Source organism: Podarcis tiliguerta, assembly GCF_965153285.1.
Source record: "Podarcis tiliguerta genome assembly, chromosome: 5".
Lineage (NCBI taxonomy): Eukaryota > Metazoa > Chordata > Lepidosauria > Squamata > Lacertidae > Podarcis > Podarcis tiliguerta.
Window position 1 is genome coordinate 93,833,261 of NC_139538.1, and position 23,662 is coordinate 93,856,922.

The 23,662-nt window shown below is 42.9% G+C and overlaps 1 protein-coding gene across 2 annotated transcripts in view; it reads left to right on the forward strand.

Annotated features, from left to right (window-relative positions):
* SEMA3E (semaphorin 3E) overlaps positions 1 to 23,662 on the forward strand; it is a 171,249-nt gene that overhangs the window by 97,413 nt on the left and 50,174 nt on the right. For both annotated transcript variants that reach the window (XM_083440749.1, XM_083440750.1), the window contains exons 3-4: positions 6,101 to 6,160; positions 8,769 to 8,888. In XM_083440749.1, the coding sequence (XP_083296875.1) occupies positions 6,101 to 6,160; positions 8,769 to 8,888 (180 nt within the window). The remainder of the gene's footprint in view (positions 1 to 6,100; positions 6,161 to 8,768; positions 8,889 to 23,662) is intronic.

Sequence of the window (23,662 nt, forward strand, 5' to 3'; positions counted from 1 at the left end):
GATAGGGTGGGGCAGAGGTGTTGCATTCCTTATTCATCTCTTTTTAAATTTCTCTCCTGAGTTATCCAATGTGCAAAAGAAAGAAAAAAGGTCATATTATGAATGAGCAATGTGTCAACAGACCTGAGACCTATAGCATAGGATAATCACAGAGCAGTTTACAGTATATATACATGAAATGTTTGCATGTAATAATTCTACATTTAATAATAATTCTACATAATAAAGAAGGCTGATCGCTGAAGAATTGATGCTTTTGAATTCTGGTGCTGGAGGAGACTCTTGAGAGTCCCATGGACTGCAAGAAGATCCAACCTATCCATTCTTAGGGAAATCAGCCCTGAGTGCTCACTGGAAGGACAGATCGTGAAGCTGAGGCTCCAATACTTTGGCCACCTCATGAGAAGAGAAGACTCCCTGGAAAAAGACCCTGATGTTGGGAAAGATGGAGGGCACAAGGAGAAGGGGACGACAGAGGATGAGATGGTGGGACAGTGTTCTCGAAGCTACCAGCATGAGTTTGAGCAAACTGCAGGAGGCAGTGGAAGACAGGAGTGCCTGGTGTGCTCTGGTCCATGGGGTCACACGACTAAACAACTAAACAACAAATAATTCTACCTTAACGCTGTCAGATTCCAACTAGGGGTTGTGTTCCGATTAACGAACATGTAGTTGATTGGTCATCAGCCTCTTAACTGAAATCTTGATTAAACCCATCCAAATAGCTGCTTTTCAGTTTGCAGCAAATTCACCACAGCTGCGTTTTTTGTGTGTCAAACAACTTGCAGTTTCATGAACAAAAACTATTACTCGTTATTAGAAGGAAATGCCATTTTCTATATTTTCTCTTTCATTCCCAATTACAGAAAGAAAGAAGTACTAAGATTAAAAAATTAGGGCTGAGTTGGAGTCCTCCTAAAATGTTCAGTCCCAGTCTTCAGCAGAAAAATTGCATGGCATTTCTGTGACTATTTTCCAGGAAAATAGTCAATTTTGGGAAGTGGGGCCCAGCTTATTCATTGTAATGTTTCTGCCATGATTTGTTTTCTTATTATTAAAGGCAGAAGAGTGGGAACAATGGGTTGACTCCAACTAAATTACACACAGAGTTGACCTGTTGAAATTAATGGACCCAAGTAAATAATGGTCATTAATTCCAGTGTGTCTACTCTGAGTAGAAATAGTTTTGGATGTAACCCACAATTACAATCTGATATAGTGAGGAATAATAATGTAAATAATCCTGTCTACTTTCCCCCTCTAAAGACTAAAGTCAGCAGAACTAACAGAAATACTTTAATTACTGTAATGGTGCACAGTCTTAATAAATCTCTTTTTATCTTCGGTCCCATGAAAAGGGATTGTATTGTATTCGGTCAGATTGCTGTGCTGTGCTCTCCAAGAGTGGCTATGAACCGAGGTTTTATTTAACCGGCTTGGCTTCAACCTGATGGATGAGTCTGATTAACAAATATTTTTCAACAACAGAAAGGAAACATGTTCATCACAGATGTGTTCGCTCTCTCATTAAACAATTGAATGATATCTTAGAAATTTCAGCAAGAAGGAATGGTTTAGGAATCTCCAAGGATGAAGCAATAAAAACTTGGGTGGATGTAAAATGCACTTGGATTTTTATGAGGCCATAACTTGAAAATAACTTAATTGGCAAAGAATGTAAGGTGGTCACTCTCTCTGGACTCTTTACTTTATGGCTATTTCTTCGGGTCCCCAAAGGTCACTTAGTTCAAGAAACACATTTAAAATAAATTAAGTAGATTTTCTGTGTCGATCACAGCAAACTATGGCAAGTTCTTAAAGAAATGGGAGTGCCTGATCACCTCATCTGTCTCCTGAGAAATCTCTATGTGGGACAAGATGCTACAGTTAGAACTGGATATGGAACAACTGACTGGTTCAAAATTGGGAAAGGAGTACGACAAGGCTGTATATTGTCTCCCTGCTTATTTAACTTATATGCAGAATTCATCATGTGAAAGGCTGGGCTGGATGAATCCCAAGCTGGAATTAACATCACTGGAAGAAATATCAACAACCTCAGATATGCAGACGACACAACCTTGATGGCAGAAAGTGAGGAGGAATTAAAGAACTTACTATTAACCTATTAATGAGGGTGACAGAGGAGAGCGCAAATTATGGGCTGAAGCTCAACATCAAAAAACCGAAGATCATGGCCACTGGGCCCATCACCTCCTGGCAAATAGAAGGGGAAGAAATGGAGGCAGTGAGAGATTTTAATTTCTTGGGCTCCATGATCACTGCAGATGGTGACAGCAGTCACGAAATTAAAAGACGCCTGCTCCTTGGGAGAAAGGCGATGGCAAACCTAGACAGCATCTTAAAAAGCAGAGACATCACCTTGCCAACAAAGGTCCATATAGTTAAAGCCATGGTTTTCCCAGTGGTGATGTATGGAAGTGAGAGCTGGACCATAAAGAAGGCTGATCGCTGAAGAATTGATGCTTTTGAATTCTGGTGCTGGAGGAGACTCTTGAGAGTCCCATGGACTGCAAGAAGATCAAACCTATCCATTCTTAAGGAAATCAGGAAAAACTGTAGGATATTTATATTTTGGGATATTTATTGGTCTGACTGTTTTGTTTTGTTTTAAATTTCTTCTGTCATGATCCCCAAAAGAAAGGATTCCGGCTTTTTTTCAAATGAAAATCTAAACATCTTTTTCAGTTTGTTATAAATATTATCCCAAAATCCTACTATCTCTTTGCACTCCCACCATATGTGTAAGAAGGTGCCTGCCCCATTATTGCATCTCCAGAAAACATCAGTACCGTTTTTATACATTTTGGCCAATCTGACTGGGGTCAGGTACCATCTATACTGCATCTTCATTACGTTCTTTCTTAAATCATAGCATGCCTGACTACATTTTCTCATGTCATTGGTGCCAACACGCACCATGGCCACTCACTCCTCCCCAACACTATTCACCATACTTTCTAGATACATCCACAATCTTTGTGCCAGACAGGTAAGTGATCATATGGTCTGCCTGCCCATCACACACCCAACTACGTCCCTAACTTTCGAATTGCCCCCTACCAAAATGCTCCCACCTCTAGAGGTCTGTCTTTGACCCAAGAGGATAACTGCTCATCCCCCAACTTGTGGGGATCATCCTTATCCAAGAACCCCATTCTCTATGACGGCAGGGGAAAAGTCCCCCAAAGAGCAGGACACAGCTGTCCCATCCACAAAAGGCCTTGTCCACCAAATTCTCTGCAATTCTTAGCTTCTCCAGGCCCCAGGGGAATGGAGCCATTCCCCAAGGGCCAGTGATTTATGGCACTGAATAAACACAGATAATTATTCAATACGCTGCATAGCCACCACACCTCTGTCAGTAGTGTACACCTTAAAAAAAATAAGTGGGATAATTTTAGGTCACTCATTTCTAGTACTGATCTCCAGTGTATGGTCTAACATAGGCATAGGCAACCTCGGCCCTCCAGATGTTTTGGGACTACAATTCCCATCACCCCTGACCACTGGTCCTGTTAGCTAGGGATCATGGGAGTTGTAGTCCCAAAACATCTGGAGGGTCAAGGTTGCCTATGCCTGGTCTAACAGAAGACATGTTTCAAAGCTACTTCCTGCTATTGTTTCAGCTTCCCCCCTCCAGCATAAATTCCTTGCATGCTTTGTGTATTTCAAAGGTGAAATAAATGTGATGGATAAAGAAAAATTGCTCGTGTTGAAATTTACAAAATGCTTCAGACGCTGACTCATGGTCATGACAGTTATTGAATAACTCTGTTTGAACAAAAAAAGTCACACACAAAGGCCAACAAAATGTGCGCTAGTATAATATCATTCCTGCTCAAATGCTCTGGAGTAATCACTGAGCGATAGGGATTGCCAGTTTGCCAAAAGGTTGTCATCTTGGCAAGCACCCAATACCAAGTTAAGGATGTAGTCATCATGAGGAATTCTCCAACAGTATATAATACCTAGGAAAATCACACATGGAGGGCTAAAGGCCACCATTTACAATCAATTAGTTTTTGGCTTTATGTACTGTGCAAACATAGCTTACATTATCTGTGTGGAAAATATTCAGCAATTAAACACTTGCAATCAAGGAAAGGCAATGCATTGTGCAAAGGCTATAAGTCCACTCATGTGCTGTCTGTGCATATGTGCAAAAAGGATGTTGGCCAAGTTACTTTCTTCGGGTGAAAGATGGCTTTATCCATGGTCATACCCTTTAGTTGGCTCCATAATCTGCTGCTGAGAAGTTGCAAGTTTCCACGTTCTTGAACTTCATCCTGCTTTTCAAACATAAACATTTTTAAAACTCAGTCGGAAATGGATAATGGTTTGGATTTTGGCTGTTCATTGGGAATGCCCTGGCTCATACTGCCACTTGCGGAATGAATTGACTTATTGGACAATTGTATGGAGGCTAAATTATTTATCTGTTTATGTGTTTATTTACATGATATATTGATTCCCACCCCATCAAAAACCATTTTTGAGGAGGCTTACGTATCATAAAAACAATAAAAAATACCAGCTGGCAAGATAACGCCCTCCCCCTCAGAAATTGAAGATGGGGGAAACAACATCTAGCAGAAGGAAGAACAACTGGATATTATTTTGGAGTGAACATTTTAAATATTTTGAAGAAATCCTGTACATATATACAACTGAAAGACAGATAGCTGGAAGTTCTGTGTATTTTTATTTCTTTCCATCTATTCCTATTTCTTTTTTCTTCTTATATTTCTCTGTTTCGTATCTCTTTGTTACCTGCTGATAGGACTCACCTTTTTCTGTTTGGGGCAAAAGTTGAGATATACTTGTGAGAGAAGACCTGTCCTGTCTCCTCCTCCTTTTTCTTTTTTCTTTTTTTTTTTTTTGCTTTTTAATTATTTTTGGGCTTAGATTAGTTTGTTTTTTATTGCATTTTGAAAAACCTTAATCATTTTTTAAAGCTTCATTTTGCCTATCGAGTAGGCCAACCCATCCAAAATCTTTTCTGCCTCAAGTATCCCTGAACTTCTGTAAATGTCTGAATTTGTACTGCCTCTCACATAACCTCAGTTTCTTCTGATAAATTTTCACTTTCATTCTGTTCAGTCGAGAACAGAGGCTGCTCCATACAAGGAAAGATGAGCAAAAGGTTGGATTAGTATAAACTGAGAATTATAGCCTCATTTTACCATCACTGCATAAGTTCCCAGGGCTCACAGGACGATTCTATACCTCCCTGCTGGTTTCAGATACCAATCAGATACCAATTCAGATACAGTGGTGCCTCGCAAGACGAAAAGAATCCGTTCCGCAGGTCTTTTCGTCTTGCGTTTTTTTCGTCTTGCGAAGCAAGCCCATTGATGGAGTAGCGCTATTAGCCCTATTGGCACTTTAAGGGCTAAAAACAGCTTTTTAAGGCTTAAGGGATTAGCGGTTTTGCTGCTAAAATGCTTTTAGCAGCTTAGCGATTCAAAATAAGGGGTTTTGGAGCGGAAAAAAAATTCAAATTTTTTCGTCATTTTTCGTCTTGCGAAGCAAGCCCATAGGGAAATTCGTCTTGCAAAGCACCTCTGCAGATGGAAAACCCCTTTCGTCTAGCGGGTTTTCCGTCTTGCGAGGCATTCGTCTTGCGGGCCACCACTGTACCAATACAGCATACAATGTTGCCAGATTCTGCACAGCAGCATTCAATATTTGTCAGATGATAACCTGTGCCACAGGCTGGATGTGATGAGCACTCGTACTGGAGTGCTCTGTAGACTGATAGCTGTGGTCTTATATATACTATCCTTTAGCGCTCTTTCAGCCTTGTCTGATGTTCCTAACCCTTTTTTATAGACTTTCTTAGCCTCTTTTGGATTCTTATGTATATATTCTGTTTCAACTCCTTTTAGTTTAGTTTAGTTTTTTTAAAAAACAAACTTTTTTAAAAAAAGATTTTAAATGATTGTAGCCCTCCCTCCTTATGATGGTCTACGACTATAATAAAGATTTGTTGTTGTTGTTGAGCTTGCTCCAGACAAGGAAAGATGAGAATTACAGATCCTTTATCCAGATTATTAAATAACTCATTTTATTACAGATTCATTGGCCTACTACATCCCTGCAGGTGGAGGAATGCACAATCAAAGGAAGATATGCTGTATGTATTAACTGGAATATTCCTATTTACTGAAGGGAGGGGAGTATCAGAGCCGGGAACCCCTCTGTATGCAAGACCCCTCTCTCCCGCATGCATCTTACATGGCACTCAAACAGGGTTGATGATGTTTGCCTCCTTTAGCATCCGCTCATGAACATGAGGGCACGGCCCCCAGTTGCAGACCCTCCAAGTGCCCCTGTTTTCCAGGGGTGTCCCTGATTTAGAGATGTCGTTCCTGTTTCTGATTTGATCTCTGAATGTCCCGCTTTTCCGAAGGACGTCCCTATCTTCATTGAAGAAATGTTGGAGGGTATGGTGACCCCTGAGCTGCCTGAAGGCAATCCTGAATAGGGAAGGGTTTTTTTAAAATGTTTAATTATGTTTTATGTATGTTGGAAGCCACTGGGCAACCCAGTAAGATGTGTGGGGTATAAATAGTAATATTATCATTATGGAATGGGATGTCCTTATTTTCATCGGAGAAATGTTGGAGGGGGGAGGGAGAGAGAGCGCTTGACCCTCCCTTCATTCTGGCTCTTATATGTTATTCCTTGCCTCCGAGATAATAGAAATGAGGCTTAAGCCCTGAATTGACCACCTTAGATGCAGGAGAGGCACACAGGTGTATTCCTGTTATCAGCATGTTATAAAAAAGGCTGACCAGCTGCAACATAGGCCACATTGTTCTAGCAGCCCTGGTGGGTACAAGAGATCAGCAGCCAGCACCTCACCTGGGACAGCTCTTTGATACCTGGTGTACCAGCTGATCAGATCAGGTGTAACAGGATATTCCTTAAAGGTTATAGCACTGACTGAGGGAGTCTCCTAGGTGTATGTAAAGAGTTCTTCTGTTATTTTAATTTGACACTAAGGCCCATCTGAACTTCACAGTTCAGAAGGCTGCACATGAAACCATCTTTAAGGTTATAGTTTTCAAGAGCGTAAGATGTTACCATGGATAGGTTATAAAAATATTAAATACTGAAGTCACTTTCTCTCTACCATTTAAAATAACTTCTCCTTTTGACTTCCTAAGCTTTTTATCTCATATCTGTTTCAGAAAAATAATAATTTAAATCATTCCTGAAACATCCCCTTCAAAATTCTTTCAAAATGCATCACTCAAAACATGTTGATTTTGATGCACCTTGCTTATAACTTGCTTCAATCCTGAGCAATAGAATATTTAGCAGAAGTTTTCACGCTTTTCTAAATCACTTGTTTAGTAGTGATTTAGCACTACTGCACCCTTTGATAGCAGCCCTGGACAACTTGTGAAATGCCAAGCCAAACATAGCTCAGCTTTCAGGACTCTCCCACCAGGACTTGGTTTGGGATTCTGCTTGGAACTGCAAAACCTAGGGGCAGTCAGATACCTAGCCGGCTACAACACCTCTGCAAAGAGAAATGAGACCCCTTACGGTAGGTTAGAAAGGGGGATTTTTGGTGCTCGCTTCGGCAGCACATATACTAAAATTAGAAAGGGGGATTTTTGCAGCGGCACCATGTCCCATTTAAGAGTTGCTAGGCCTCAAGGTTTGGCCTGATGCTTGGGGGGTTTAGACTGTGATCTTATACACAATTATCTGGATCCATTCCAGTCCGGCTTCCGCGCTGGTCATGGGACCGAGATGGCTCTGGTCGCTGGTTTTAACCTTCAAAGCCCTATACGGCCTAGGACCCGCGTACCTATGGGACCGCCTCTCCTGGTATGCCCCACAGAGGAACTTACGGTCTTCAAATAAAAACATCTTGAAGGTCCCAGGCCACAGAGAGGCTAGGCTGGCCTCAACTAGAGCCAGGGCTTTTTCAGCTGCGGCTCCAACCTGGTGGAACGCTCTGTCACAAGAGACAAGGGCCCTGCGGGACTTGACATCTTTCCGCAGGGCCTGCAAGACAGAGCTGTTCCACCAGGCCTTTGGTCAGGGTGCAGCCTGACTCCCTCCTTTGGCAATCTTTACAAAACTTTAGTTTATGGTTGCCATCAATTTTGAATTTGCTTTTAATTAATTTTTTATAATGTTGCACTATTTTAGTGTTGTTAGCCGCCCTGAGCCCGGCTTCGGCTGGGGAGGGCGGGATATAAATAAAATTTATTATTATTATTATTATTCTAGAAGTAAGCCCCAAAGGGACATGCTTTTGAGTAGGACTGAGTATAGTCATGTGTTGTCACCTTCGTTCTCGGGGTTCCAAGAAGCATTAGAATACGGAAAGAAGGCCTAGGCCCCTTTTCTGCTTGGCTTGTTGAAAGGAATGAGATTCCTTGCTATTACTTCTTCTCTCACGTCCATCAGACTCTGCCTCTGATGCGCCAGATGTTCCTCCCTGCCTCCATCATCTCCCAATTTTGCCGTCCCCCTCCTCTCGCAGGCTCCTCTTCCGGATTCCCTGAGTCTGAGGCTCTGGAGGCCTGACAACTCTCACTTATTTCACCCTTCTCCTCTGTGGAAAGGGAACTTCCATTTAGAGTTGGAAAGCTCATCCGTATGCCAGATGGATAGAGGGAATTTGTTCAAAGTGCAGTCTTCATGATGTCACCTCAAGAGACAGAAGAATTGCTTTTAAACGAGGCCTACTTAATTGCAGTTCTTATCTCTCCTCTTAGGAAGAGTGCGCAAATTACATCCGTGCCCTGCACCGATTCAACCGAACACACCTGCTGGCCTGTGGGACAGGAGCTTTTGATCCCGTCTGTGCCTTTATCCGAGTTGGCCATCAGTCAGAGGTAAGAAACACGCTGCACAATTAGCCCAAAGAAGTCCTCTGTGAGTATGGGGGTGGGGAAACTTTGTATAGTCTTCCTTCAGGTCTCTGTGGCTGCTGTCTGGGGACTGAAGGTCCCCACACCAGCTGCATGGATTCTTTATCAGCTCTCGGAAATCCCCCTTTCCCCGAAGGCTGCAGAACCACAGATGGTGAGCTAGACAGGAGCTTCAGAGCTAGACAGGAGCTTCAGCCACCTAGTTGTAGGTGAAGCTGCTTGGAAGGAGAGGAAGACAAGGCCATGAGCCTTGAAAGGTCTACAGCTCCTAAGCTCCCAGCTTCATTGAATTGCTTCATTGACAAAGAGAGCCAGTGTGGTGTAGTGTTTCAGAGCAGTGGACTTGTAATCTGGTGAACTGGGTTCGATTCCCCGCTCCTCCACATGCAGCTGCTTGGTAACCTTGGGCAAGTCACACTTCTTTGAAGTCTCTCAGCCCCACTCACCTCACAGAGTGTTTGTTGTAGGGGAGGAAGGGAAAGGAGAATGTTAGCCGCTTTGAGACTCCTTAGGGTAGTGATAAAGCGGGATATCAAATCCAAACTCTTCTTCTTTTTCTTCTTCTTCTTCGTTGAAAGTGATACATACTATGACAGCCAACGTGGTCCCAAAGAGAGATAAAGACCATTATTACTCAGGAGACCTGCATTCTGGTCAGAATGTGTCTGTGGAGAAGGAAAGCTAGTTGTGAAGACCAAGACAGCCAGACCTATTGGCCCTCTGAGCTGCCATTCTAATTCCAGAGCCAAGTGTGATGATCACAAGACCACCATGATTCTTACATGAGGGACGCGGGTGGCGCTGTGGGTAAAAGCCTCAGCGCCTAGGGCTTGCCGATCAAAAGGTCGGCGGTTCGAATCCCCGCGGCGGGTGCGCTCCCGTTGTTCAGTCCCAGCGCCTGCCAACCTAGCAGTTTGAAAGCACTCTCGGGTGCAAGTAGATAAATAGGGACCGCTTACTAGCGGGAAGGTAAACGGCGTTTCCGTGTGCGGCTCCGGCTCGCCAGAGCAGTGATGTCACGCTGGCCACATGACCCGGAAGTGTCTCCGGACAGCACTGGCCTCTTGAGTGAGATGGGCGCACAACCCTAGAGTCTGGCAAGACTGGCCTGTACCCCTGGCAGGGGTACCTTTACCTTTATCATTCATACTCTCCCAATAAGAAAATAGAAAAGGATATAATGTTCAGAAAGCAGCATTAGATTTGATTTAATATATTTTTATTGCATGAACTTTCAGCTGCAGCAGAGAGAGCCTACCAGCTTAGGGGTAAACATCAACTGACATCCCTACAGACACAGCAAAGAAGCTTAGAAAATATATGCAGTTACAAAGACTGTCCTTTCCATTTACAGTTTTTATCCAAACATATCAGAATGTTTGCCAGAATAGTTTGCATTTTATTATAAACTATCAATCAAAGAGTGTGTACATATAAATTCTAGCCATAATTCCCAACAGAAAAAAAGTATTGCTGAATGATTTCCTAGGGAAAGATTTGGGTGGATTGAATAGGATCTGCTGTTTCCTAGGATATTGAAAATCTCCTCCTAATTGCTTGGAGCAGAATTCGTGAGCGATATTTACATTGGTGTAAAAATACTGTATACAAATCACATATATTTTTCATCAAATGTTACACTTGTTTTGAAAGTGTGGTTTCAGTCAGAGACATTACTATAGGAATGACATCCATGTTTATGCGTGCTCAGCCTGAGTAAATGTTCTCGCTATAGCAGTAATATACCTTGCATTCTCAAATTAAGGCCTGCCAGTTGGAGCTGTTACGTTAGTCTTGTTTGTCAAACAGGCTATAGGGAAGCAAGATCATACATGTCAATGGATATATATTGGTTTTGTGAGGGAATGTTCACAATCACCCTAGTACAGCAATGCACTTTGTATATTTTTATTCTTAGGCTGCATTTTTTGTTTTGCCGATATGTATATCAGTGTGTGTGTGTGTGTGTGTGTGTGGTCCCATCAATAAACTTTGTTGTTGCTTCAAGATACATCTATCAAGAGCCAAGAGCCTAGATACAGTGGTGCCCCGCAAGACGGAATTAATTCGTTCTGCGAGTTTTTTCGTTCTACGAGTTTTTTCGTCTTGAGAAGCACCAATGTGTATTGACGGTTTCCCATAGGAATGCATTGGCGGTTTAAAAAAAAAAGGGCGCAAGACGTTTCGTCTTGCGAAGCAAGCCCATAGGGAAATCCGTCTTGCGAAGCAGCTCAGAAAACGAAAAACTCTTTCGTCTTCCGAGGCATTCGTCTTCCGAGGCATTCGTCTTGCGGGGCACCACTGTACGTAGCTAAATAGTCCCTCTACTTCCAACCCAGTTCAGATGAACTATATCGACAGTAACAAATAACCAGAATCTGCCTCCCCACCACCCACCCATTTCAAACACACACACCTTTTCTTGTATTGCCGTTTCTTAAATAAGTTCCCACCCGCAGAGAGCTCTTTTACAATCTATCTAACAATGTTAGTTGTTATGTTAGGGTGCTACCTGTTCACTTTATCACTTTTGTTAGTTTACGTGGAAATTTTTCGATTTGGTTGTGCACTTTTTGATGATTTTATTGTTTATGACTACTTTTTATGTTTGTAATCTCTTATATGTTGTAAGCTGCCTGAGCATGGTTTTAACTTTGGAAAGGTGGCAGCCAAACAAAACGTCAGATTGACTGATTAGTGTTTTTTTGTTTTTAATTATTTGTAGTCATTCTACTTCTATGATATTGTGAGTTGCCTTGGGTGGGTTACGTCCCCTAGAGGCAGCCTCTAAATGATTTTAGAAATAAATAATGCATCCAGTTGAAAAGGCTGCCAATGGTTTGTTCCGCTTCAGCATTGACTAAATGCTCTGTAATTAATTACTCAGTGAATTCTTGCAGGCCTGTTTCTCATTCTTGGTTCTGTTAGCTGTTTTGTGAGCTTCCATGTATTTCCTCATCAATCAATCAATTAAAATGAAAAATGCATAAAATGAGGAGGGATGTAGTGCTGCAGTTAAGAGGCTGAGCTCAGAATCGGGAAGACAGCAGTTCAAATTTCACCTCCTCCATGAACTCAGGCACACAGCCTCATTCCCCAGTACATACATGGGAGTTATGCTCACTAACCTATGTAGCTGTTGTGTAAGGATTACAGCAAACTCAGTCCGTGAAGCATTTTGAACACTCAAAAGTGCTCCACAGGAGGCAATGGTTGTTCTGATTGCTGTGGTTGTTAATTCTGTCTGGATTGTACTGAGATGTTTGATCCCACCTTTCAAGCAACTAGGCTTTTTCTTCATTTGTTTTTTTTAAAAAAACAAACAGAATGCTAAAGCTGCAATTCTCCCTATGTAGACTTGAAAGTGCATCCCACTGATATCAGTAGGCAGTAAGCCACAAGGAATTCAATAGGACTTGATTTTGAGTGGCCGTGGTTAGGAATGCACAGTAAATCTCATTGATTTCAGAGGAGCTTACACATAAGTAACTGTCCTTAGGACTAAAGCCTTAGAGCTGTAGTGGATGAGTTTGAGCAGGCATGATGAAAAGAAGTGCACAAACATTTTGATCCTCCCCCTTCCCCCAAAATAGCATTCTGGGATGCATGCTCATCTAGAACCCTTTCTCTGACTCGTTTGTTTTGTATTTGATTTTTCCGCTGCCATGAAACAATAAGGGGCTTCTGCTCACCTGTTTTAGCTCTTAATGTGACACAAACAAGGTTAGGATTAGGGTGTAAATCTACCTGAGCCCAGCATTTCCAACTGCTCTGTGCATGAATGGAGATTTTACCTGCCATTTATTATCTGTTGAGCTCCAGTGCTGATAATGCCAAGGTTGCAGATTTCATAGAATAGAATCATAGAATCATAGAGTTGGAAGAGACCACAAGGGCCATCGAGTCCAACCCCCTGCCAAGCAGGAAACACCATCAGAGCACTCCTGACATATGGTTGTCAAGCCTCTGCTTAAAGACCTCCAAAGAAGGAGACTCCACCACACTCCTCGGCAGCAAATTCCACTGTCAAACAGCTCTTACTGTCAGGAGGTTCTTCCTAATGTTTAGGTGGAATCTTCTTTCTTGTCGTTTGGATCCATTGCTCCGCTTCTCTGTCCGCTTCTCTGGAGCAGCAGAAAACAACCTTTCTCCCTCCTCTATGTGACATCCTTTTATATATTTGAACATGGGTATCATATCACCCCTTAACCTCCTCTTCTCCAGGCTAAACATGCCCAGCTCCCTTAGCCGTTCCTCATAAGGCATCGTTTCCAGGCCTTTGACCATTTTGGTTGCCCTCCTCTGGACAAGTTCCAGTTTCTCAGTGTCCTTCTTGAACTGTGGTGCCCAGAACTGGACACAGTACTCCAGGTGAGGTCTGACCAGAGCAGAAGACAGTGGCACTATTACTTCCCTTGATCTAGACGCTATACTCCTATTGATGCAGCCCAGAATTGCATTGGCTTTTTTAGCTGCCGCGTCACACTGTGACACAAACAAGGTTAGGATTAGGGTGTAAATATACCTGAGCCCAGCATTTCCAACTGCTCTGTGCATGAATGGAGATTTTACCTGCCATTTATTATCTGTTGAGCTCCAGTGCATTGTTTGAATTCACAGACTTTCAGTTCGTTGTTTCTGCTCTCTGTCCTTCTCATGCAGCCTGCAAATAGATTCCCTTAATTCTTTCAGTAGTTATAGGCACCCAGGCAAAGAGCAACAACTTTCACAAGGGAACCGGGATATAAACTTGTACAGCTGTCACAAGATCTAAATGTGGCCTATGGGATGTCCTTGGACATGCATGTATTGGGGTTGTGTTTTTTTTATTAAAAACAAAACACACACCAGGCATTTAAAACTGACAAGTTGAAATGCTTTTTATTAATTGTCTCCATAACCAAAATTTATGTTGTGGCTCCCCGCTCCGCACATCTGACAAGTAAAGGAAATGTGGATAAATGGATATTGTTATATTAATAAGACATCTGTTATATAGGATTAGTGATATTAGTCAACCGTGATGCCATGTGACAAAAGTATTGAAAAATGGGTTTCACCTCACGGTAAGTTATAAAACGCTTGCAGGAATCCACCAACTGAAAGAAAAGGAGAGCCGTTTCCAAGTCCTGTGGCACCTTCAAAGATGAACAAATGTTCTGTGGCGTGAGTTTATATGAGCCAGACTTCAACCAAGGCATGAAGTATTTACCTAAATTGGTGTAATGAGAGAAGGGTTGTTGGTTTTGTTTAACTGATGAGATAAAGTGGTTAAATAATACAGGATAATGACCGCTCCCCGCATTAGCTGCGGGGCGGCTTTTGCGTAGTCACGCACAGCCCCCCCCCCTCCAGAGACTACTAGACCCCCAGCAAGATAGCTGGCTTCGCTGCCCCCCAAGCTGGATACCTATAGGTTCCCACCTAGCCTCGTCAATTAGCCAATCCTGGCGGGGGGGGGCATTGTCAAGGGAGTTGGCCAGGTAGAGTTAAGACCACCCACACGCACAATAAAGGGTGTAACTTACCTGTTGTGTGGGGGGGCAGTCCTAACTCTACCTGGCCGACTCCCTTGGCAATGCCCCCCCCACCACGATTGGCTAATTGACGAGGCTAGGTGGGAACCTATAGATATCCAGCTCAGGGGGCAGCGAAGCCAGCTACCTTGCTGGGGGTCTAGTAGTCTCCGGAGCGGGGGGGACCGGGAAGGAAATCTCCTGCATTGGCAGGTTTTGCCTTCCCCATAGCAAAATGTCACAACTTTGGTGGTTTGTAGGCCTTGAGCAGAATCCTTTAGTCTATCTTCCCTCGATTGGGGGGGGGGTGAAGTGGTGACTCATGCCCCCCCCCCCGCGGAGATCCCAGGGTTACCCGTTAAAGGGGTTGTTTTGAGGAGAGGCACTGGCCATACACCAATGGGTTGTCTTTTTTTAAAAAAAAAAATTATTAAAGGTTTTATAGTTACAGGAAAAAAAGAAAAAGACAGTATATAAAAAAAAATAAAGAAATTAAAAGATAATACATCAAAAATAAAAGAAAAAAAGCAATACATCCACACAACAAGAAAAAGCAAAAACATTTAAAAACACATCCATTTTTCATATCTTTATCTTTCAATAACTTATTTCCTCGACCTCCCACCTCCCATTTTTGTATTCCAGTTAATAATTAAATCAGCAAATCCTTTCCATCTTTCACTGCTTTCTATCGTTTAATTATCTTAATTGATTTTATCCTTATCTTACCATCAAAATCTTAAAATTTATCTATACTTAAATCCTTATCATATTTCTACTAAAGTCATATAATTTCATTCCACCATTTCCCAGCATTCCTTAATTATGCTATATTACTCTGAATAAAATTTTAAAAATTTCCAATCTTCTTCCACCGTCTCTTCTCCCTGGTCTCGGATTTTGTCAGTCTTTTCTATCAGTTCCATATAGTCCATCAACCTGGTGCTCTTCTATCCGAGGCTCTTAACTCTTCTCCCTGTCCTGTCTGCAGATTTCTTTTGATGCCAAAAATTAAGTCCCAAAGGGCTTCCTTCTTAGCAGCTCCTTGATTCCATCTCAACAAGTTTGCCCATACTCCATATTCGAAGCTGTAATCCAAAAGATGTTCCAGGACACACTCCAAAGGCCCTTTGAGGCTAAAGAGCTCCGCATTTCCAATCTCTCCCTCAGTGCCTCCCTCCATAGGGAAATCTGCCCATCTTCCCTTCTTCAGTCCAAGCGGGGCACTGTCTCTCCGATTCTGACTCTCAAGCCCCATCACCTCTGAGTTCAGCTTATGTCCATCCATACATCAATGGGTTGTCAGTGCTCTCCCCTATGACGCGGCGAAATGGGTGTGTGCTCTCTGCTTGAACAGACATTCTCCAGAGTCAACCCAATCCCCACACACTTTGGATAACCCTGATGTTCTCCAGATCTCCGGCTGGGAACTGGGAGGGATAAATGCCCAATGCCTCAGCCAAGGTCTTCCTACATCTGATAATTTAATAAAGTTGTGGCCAATTTTAATCCCATAACACATTGTCAGGTGTCATTATTCCTCCCGGGGGTCGCCTGGGGTTTGGGGGGTCTCCACCTGTCCATGCAAAACAAAGTAGTACAAGATTTAGTGAGTGACCAGCAGCCACTGGTAAAGAGCAGATTAAGAAGTTCTGTGGTTGAAGGGAACACCTAATGAACATTCATTTCCCCTCCCAGGATTCTGAAGCCCATGTTGCAGAACTGAATTTGACCCAGGTCAAGTTCATGGTGCATAATCTGTTAGTGAATTCCAATTCCACGGCTTCATAAATGCAAATTGAACCAAATTTCTCTCCTTATTCCTACCCTGTGCTTGATTTGCTTTTTCTGACAATGGAGATTGAAGCCCTTTTGACAAAGGCTGTATTATCAAACAGGCTAATGAGGCTCAGACCTTTGGCGCATGGTTTTCATCATAGGGTACTTTTTGGGGCAGTAATGTTGCCCATTCCCTCAAAATTCTGTGTGTTTTGATTTGTAGTTTTTAAGTGGTCCACCAAGATCCCTAGCAATGTAAGTGATCTGTGGAGAAGAAAGTCTGAGAAACCTCTGCTGCAGTCAGTTTCATAAGACATACTTGAATCTCGTGTCAGGGACTGGACTGAAGGGGAGAAGGAATGGCGGAGGTCGCCCCCACCCGCTTCCCCTGTAGCTCCCAGAGAAAAGGAATGCATTCTCAAATTACAGCAGTAAAGAGAGCCAGTGTGGTGTAGTGGTTAAGAGCGGTAGTCTCGTAATCTGGGGAACCGGGTTTGCGTCTCTGCCCCTCCACATGCAGCTGCTGGGTGACCTTGGGCCAGTCACGCTTCTCTGAAGTCTCTCAGCCCCACTCACCTCACAGAGTGTTTGTTGTGGGGGAGGAAGGGAAAGGAGAATGTTAGCCGCTTTGAGACTCCTTAAAGGGAGTGAAAGGCGGGATATCAAATCCAAACTCTTCTTCTTCTTCAAACAGCAGGGCTTTAAGGAAGATAACAGCTCAGAAAAAGGCAAACAACAAAATTATGAGGTGTTAGCAGAAGGAGGAAGGGAGGCAGAGCAGTTATCTGACATGTAACTGGGCAGCATAACCACCACCAAAATGTGCATTCATTACGAGTGCAAGAACAAAGATCACAAAGACAATTGACCACGCACTCACGCCATCGAGGCAGGTGCTGTTCCTCAAAAGAAGAGGGGAGGAGCTCAGCGTGAGCAAGGCCATAATTGGGGAATGGCTAGATTCTTTGTCTTTCACTGCGATGACTGAATAAAATCATAAGTAAGAACTTTCTTGTTTCTTCCCTGCTTCTTGGTGCCATTGGGGGAGGAAGCGAATTCCTCACGCCTGACACCTCGTTTTATAATTTTGAGTTACATTTGTAACAATGTCACAATGGCCCACGTTACCCAAGGCAAAGTTTTCATCCTCTTAGCTCAGGGGTGCGGAGCCCTTCAGGTGTTGCCGAACTACAAATCCCATCGTGCCCAGCAAACATGGCCCCTGGCTGGGGATGATGTGAGTTGTGGTTCAGTGAGACACCCCAATCTTAGCTATATTGTAACCATCACTTTCTAGTGTGAGAGAGCCCAGATCTATCTTTCCCACTAACCACATTGTAATCAGCTGCCAATAATAAAACTCCCTCATCTCCAGTGAGTAGATAAATGCCTGCCGGCTCATTTGATGGAAGATTCATATTTTAAGGCTTTATTTTAACAATTTTGGTATGTATCACTGCTGTGCAAATGAGGAGCTGTTAATTATGGACATTAATCTTTTAATGTGCAATTGGGTTTTTTTACTTATAAATTGCCATTTTTGCATTGTGGTATATGAAATAATAAGTAATTAAACTTATTTCTTTATTTTAAAATATTTAAAGGGTAACTTTATGATTAAAACTGGGGGGGGGGGGTGTACCTCTACACCCAAAAAGCAATGAAATGTTTTGGTTGACTGCATGGGTCTGCTGTGTGTGCCCTGTTCCCTCTTTGCAGGCATGATGTGTGATTTGATTAAGAGACTTTTGAGAGTGAGAAAACTGTAGGAATAAGTAAAGAAAATGAGGACTATTGACTCAGCTGGTTCTTTAAAACTAGAGTAGTTGACCTTTGTAATGAAGGCACTTATTAATACTTCTTGAGCAAACTACTGCAGAGAAAGTCAGGTCTCATTGTTTTGAAGGAGTCTTTGTATGAGACATAGGATGTGTGGATAGCTGGAGAAGGCATGGCTTTGTCTTGTTATACACTTCTCTGTGCACATCCTGCCAGTGTGAAATGAGAACTGGGGGTAAAAATGCGTTATTGGTTTTTTAGAAGAGTCTAGTCACAACCTTTCCTGGTTCCATATGACCCACTGCCTGTTCTTTCCCTCAGGTGGTCACGTCAGATGTGTGAAATTACTCAGCGTTTAGGTACATCTTCCAAAGAGCATTTAGACATTTATCTAACCACGCCAAAACCAGAAGAAGCAGAGTGGGCTTATAGTTTGTGGTCCACACTTAAGCCCAGCTTGTCATGAGGAGGGGGAATAAGATTTAGGTTCATGCATTTTCTTTGTGCTCTACTCTTGTGCACAACACAAGTAGAAAGACACCTGAAGTCTATGTATATACATCTGCATGTGTGATTCAAGCACCAGGGCAAAAAAAGGGAAACACAAGGGAAACTTACCTGCATATTGATTGTTTTGAATTCCATCGTAAGCCCAGAGCCACGTGACGTGATGCTCCGTACGAGGTGCACATTGCGGTTGTTAATCTCCCTCTCTGTTCTTCAGTACTCTTGATGTAAGATTGTCCTCATGAGCAATACATTACTTTCTGCCTGATGACACCTACATTCTGTGGCCTCGCTGATTCATACGAGAGCCAAAGGAACAATGGGCAAGTTTCAACGCAACCTCAGAATTCAAATTTTCATATTTTATAAGGGTCAGACTATTTGTCTGGCATAGTGTCATCTACTCTGTCTGGTAGGAGCTCTTACGATTACTTATTTCCAGAACCTTATCAGCAAGAGCTGCCAGAGACTGAACCTGGAACAGTCGGCATGCAAAGCCCTTTCGCTGAGCATCTGCTCTGCTGCTGTTCTTGATCACCAGGACCTCAAATCCATTCTGGGATTAACTGCATGGTGTTACAGCACAGAGATCTGATGCTTCTGTCAAAATGGAAAGATAAATAATGTACTCCAAATTTAACAGAATACTTGAGTGGATCCGTGCTGTTATGGTCCCTGCCTTCTTCCTGAATTGGGCAAAGGTAGATTAAAATTTCATTTTGAAATGGTGGCTGATGCATAAACCATCGGTCTGACCTAAATATCACTGCATATCATTGTCACGGTGCTACCTTATCATTATAGGCTCTGTGTCTTCTAATAGCTGAGATACTTTTCTTCCCTTTGTGCATATGCTTAGTGTGCAAAAGATACTGGGTTCAGTCCCTGGCAAATTCAGGAAGGGCTAATCAGAGGACCTCCACTGCTGCCTTCATGTCTCTGTGTTTCAAACATAGGCATTAGGGTGGAGAGGGGTTTCTGGCCCACAGGTCATATTCAGGTCATATGGCATGTGAGCTGTTCCTCAAAAACCATGCCCACCTGACCCACACTTTACCTATATGATGGTGTGGATCATCTGCTGATGTGGCAACATGGGACGCAGGTGGCGCTGTGGTTTAAACCACTGAGCCTCTTGGGCTTGCTGATGGGAAGGTCGGCGGTTTGAATCCCCGCGACAGGGTGAGCTCCCGTTGCTCTGTCCCAGCTCCTGCCAACCTAGCAGTTCGAAAGCACGTCAAAGTGCAAGTAGATAAATAGGTACCGCTCCAGGGGGAAGGTAAATGGTGTTTCCGTGCATTCTGGCACTCATCACGGTCCTCTGTGTGCCAGTGGCGGTTTAGTCAAGCTGGCCACATGACCCAGAAAACTGTCTGTGGACAAACACCGGCTCCCTCAGCCTGAAAGTGAAATGAGTGCCGCAACCCCATAGTCACCTTTGACTGGACTTAACCATCCAGGGGTCTTTTACCTTTACCTGGTGTGGCAACAACACACCTTGCTGGTGCAAGGCATGCTTCTACTGCCAATCAGCTGATGGGTGGTGGGCATGAATGATGGGTGATGGGTGATCCATGGGCATGAAGCTGTTTGCACTGAAACCATTGCTAAAATGGAGGCATTTAGGGGTTTTCACAATAACTCTTGTTAACAGTGTCTGTTGGATGAAGGCTAGCCCAGAGCAGCAAGAAGCCCTGCTACATCTTTGCATCAGGTGACTGTGAATGACAAATCACACCCACTGCAATAATTCTGCCCCAGGGCAGGCTGATTGACAAGAAGTGTGGGCAGGGCAAGAATGTGTGCAAAGATACTTTGGACTTTGCCTGTTTAATTGATTTGCTTTATTTGCGGCACAATCCTAAACTTGCCCACTCAGAAGTCTATTGCATTCATTGGGATTCCTCCCAGATTTAGGATGGCAGCCATTTTCCTCAACGCATATTGGTACAGGAGTGCAGTTTACAAATTACTGTTCTTGCAAGGCCACTTCATGCAGAACCACATTAAGTGCATGAAATCATGCCATAATTTCAAAGCTTCCTAAATGGCTTCACATAAACAGTGGATTGAAGGGCAGAGCGCAGCAAGCAAACAATTTCAATAGTAACTAGCGCTGCATATTTGATTATATAACTGGATTTGCTTGATAAACAGCCCTAATTGGTGGCTTTCTGGATGGTTGGCTTCTTGACCAGACAATGACATACTCAGGCACACATAAGCAGTGTGTCTGGCTGAATATGCTCAGGGTAAGAATTTGTCACACTCTTCATCTAGTGAAGGGCTGACTCCTGTTTGATCAGCAAAACCAGATGTTCTGCTTCCCTAAGCCCCTGCACGTTGGGCCGCGGAGATGAGGTCATAAGGAAACGGATCCAGGAGAAATAATTGCACAGAGCTGCCTTGGTTTGGATTGCAATATGATAGGTCAAAAAAGATAGCTTCGAATAACAAAAATAAATATTTGTACAATCACGGCTCTCAAGTGAATCAATGAGGTTTGGGTGGGTTACATTCATCACAAGCCATTAGGAAAGCGAGCACAGGCCATTGAGAAAGAATGTGAAGAAATATCATAAGCGAACCTTCATCATTCCCACCTAAATTGATGTTCTTTACAACTAGGGTTGGTTCCCTAGGCTTTGCCTACATTCAGAATCGCCGTGTTCTGTGTGTTTCTTCTACAGCCCATTCATAAAATGGTTTGCTCACAAAGCCTGGGATTTGCTTCATAGTGAAGCCCTGCTCAGCCTGGACTGTTGCAACCTGACAGCCAAGTTTACTTGGAAGAAGCTCTGAACTGCTGCACAGAGTGCTTGAGCCTCTGGGGAGAGGGCAGGATAAAACAACCAAATAAGAAAATGGCTCCATTGGTGGGGCCTGCTTCAAATGTTTGGCAGCAGCTCGATTCAAGAGTGATTGTGACATGTGTAGGCACCGTTATAGCCTGATCCCAAATGTGTTGACTCAGAAATAAGACCCACTTGGATCACTGGGAGTTATTTCCTGGTAATTCTGCATAGGGCACAAACCATGAGGCAGCTGTCCACGTTCTTCCACTTTTGCAAGTCCTTTGAATGGAGTCGTTTCTTTGAACACACTGCTGATGAGATGGGATGGAACACTTCTGTTCCTCTGAATTCTGCAGTGCAGATGGTTCCAAGTGGACAAAACACTGATAGGAGAGTTGTTCAAAGTTGAAAAATGGAAATAAGCCTTCAGAAGGAAAGCTTCCTTTGCCCAAAGCCCCTTGCTCATTTTCTTGTACGTCCCCTGGGCCTGGCTACTCATTTATTGAATGTCTGTGATCCTCCACTCCTTAAAGACAAACAGTGCTCTCCCCACTTTCGCTTTTCTTTGTCAAGATGCATGGAAGTTCTGCAGGACAAATGAATATTTGTTGACCGACAAATATTTTTTCTAGATTCATTAACATGGCACTTGGAGCTTCAGATGATGTCTTTAAAAAAAAAAAAAGCAGTCTGAATGTAACTTGACATCTTCAAGTGATCCTTCATATTCTTCCAATGACTGACAAATTGCTGCAAATGTGAGAAAATAAGTAAATAAGTTGATTTTGGACCTGTCTTCGGCTTTCATTCTGCTAGCTCTATTAATCTTTCAGCTTGTGATGACTCCTGCTGCTATTCATGAGCTGACTGTGCTGTAAAGTACTAGGCAACCGGAATAAACACTAAATAATCTGTATTTAGTAATATTTGAGAATTATTCCGGAAGTATCCCAAATTAATTAATGGTTTTTATCAAGAGACTCTTCACTTCTCCTTTTTCCCTATCTCAAAAAGGTCATCCCCCTAGGTGTGCCATCTTTTCATTCTCCTCATTTTCACACAGCCATTCATGTAGAATGCTAATTACATCTTAAATATTCATAGGCTTGAAAAATAGCTATGCTACACTTTCCATTAGTTTTTTGGGGGGTTTTGCTTGTTTGTTCTTCTGATAAGCTCTACAATTTCCAGTAACCAAATTTTCTTTTCTTTTCTTGCTTTCCTGCTGTACTAAGCAAGGGTTTTGCACCTTCCGTGAAACTGCAGGTGGCAAGTCTTTCCTTTCAAAAGACAGGCAATCTGGGTGGGGTCATACTGAATCCCACCAAATCAGGGGTTGAGCCTGGAAGAATCTCTAAGCTCATGCTTGCAGATTCCAGCAGGGCAGAATCTGGGAGGGTAGAAGCTGGTGGATTATGTTAGAAGTCTGGCCTGGTGGAACCTGACGGAAGCAGGGAACAAACTAGCTTTTCAGTTTCTATTCCGCAAAATCTTATGCTGTAATACGTTGTTTAATCTTTACGGTGCTACATGAGCCTTCATTGTTTTCATTTGCAATGTATGGTTTAGCTAGGCAGAGTGCATTTTGAACTGTGGTATCTTCACAAAGTGGTGATGGAACATGGGATGGGGGAGTTCCCGGTGTTCAACAAAAGCTAGAAAAATAGGTCTTATGGCAAGGGTGGAAAGCTGTGTTTCTCCAAATGTTGTTGGACTCCAAAGCCTATCAGCCTTGCCCTGCATGGCCAGTGGTCAGGAATGATGAGAGCTGTAGTCCAGAAACGTCTTGAGAGCCACAGGTTAGTTATCCATGGCCAGAGGCAGATTTAGGAGAGCGCAACTGGTTTGGTCACACTAGGCACTGAGCCTTGGGGACACCACAGGGGATGCCAGAACTATGAATTAGAATGGAGCATGAGAAATCAGCTACTGCTGTGGCTCACAGCATCCTCTTTACCATCATTAAAGTGAACTATAAAGTTTGGGCAATTTTCAAAAGCTGTTTTGTTGACATGGTTACCATTTTGAATCCCTAACTGTGCAGTTGGCTCTCCAAGCAGTAAGCTAACCAATGCATTTTTTTTCAAAAATTAGGTTTTATTAAAGATTTCTTGTGTTACAAAACAGACAAATAAGCGGAGAAAAGTACAATTGGGAGAAAAGAGAGGGGAGGGGGAGGGAAAGAACTGATACTTGCATGGATTTGTGCGTTCAGTATGCATTAAATCAAACCAGCATTTCTTGATCACAGCAATCAGGATGGCTATTTTGAAAGGAATCCCAAATTTTTAAACTTACAACAAGAAGGAGAAACCTGACTTCACTCTAGATTTTCCAGTATGTTTTTACTTTACAGTTCCAT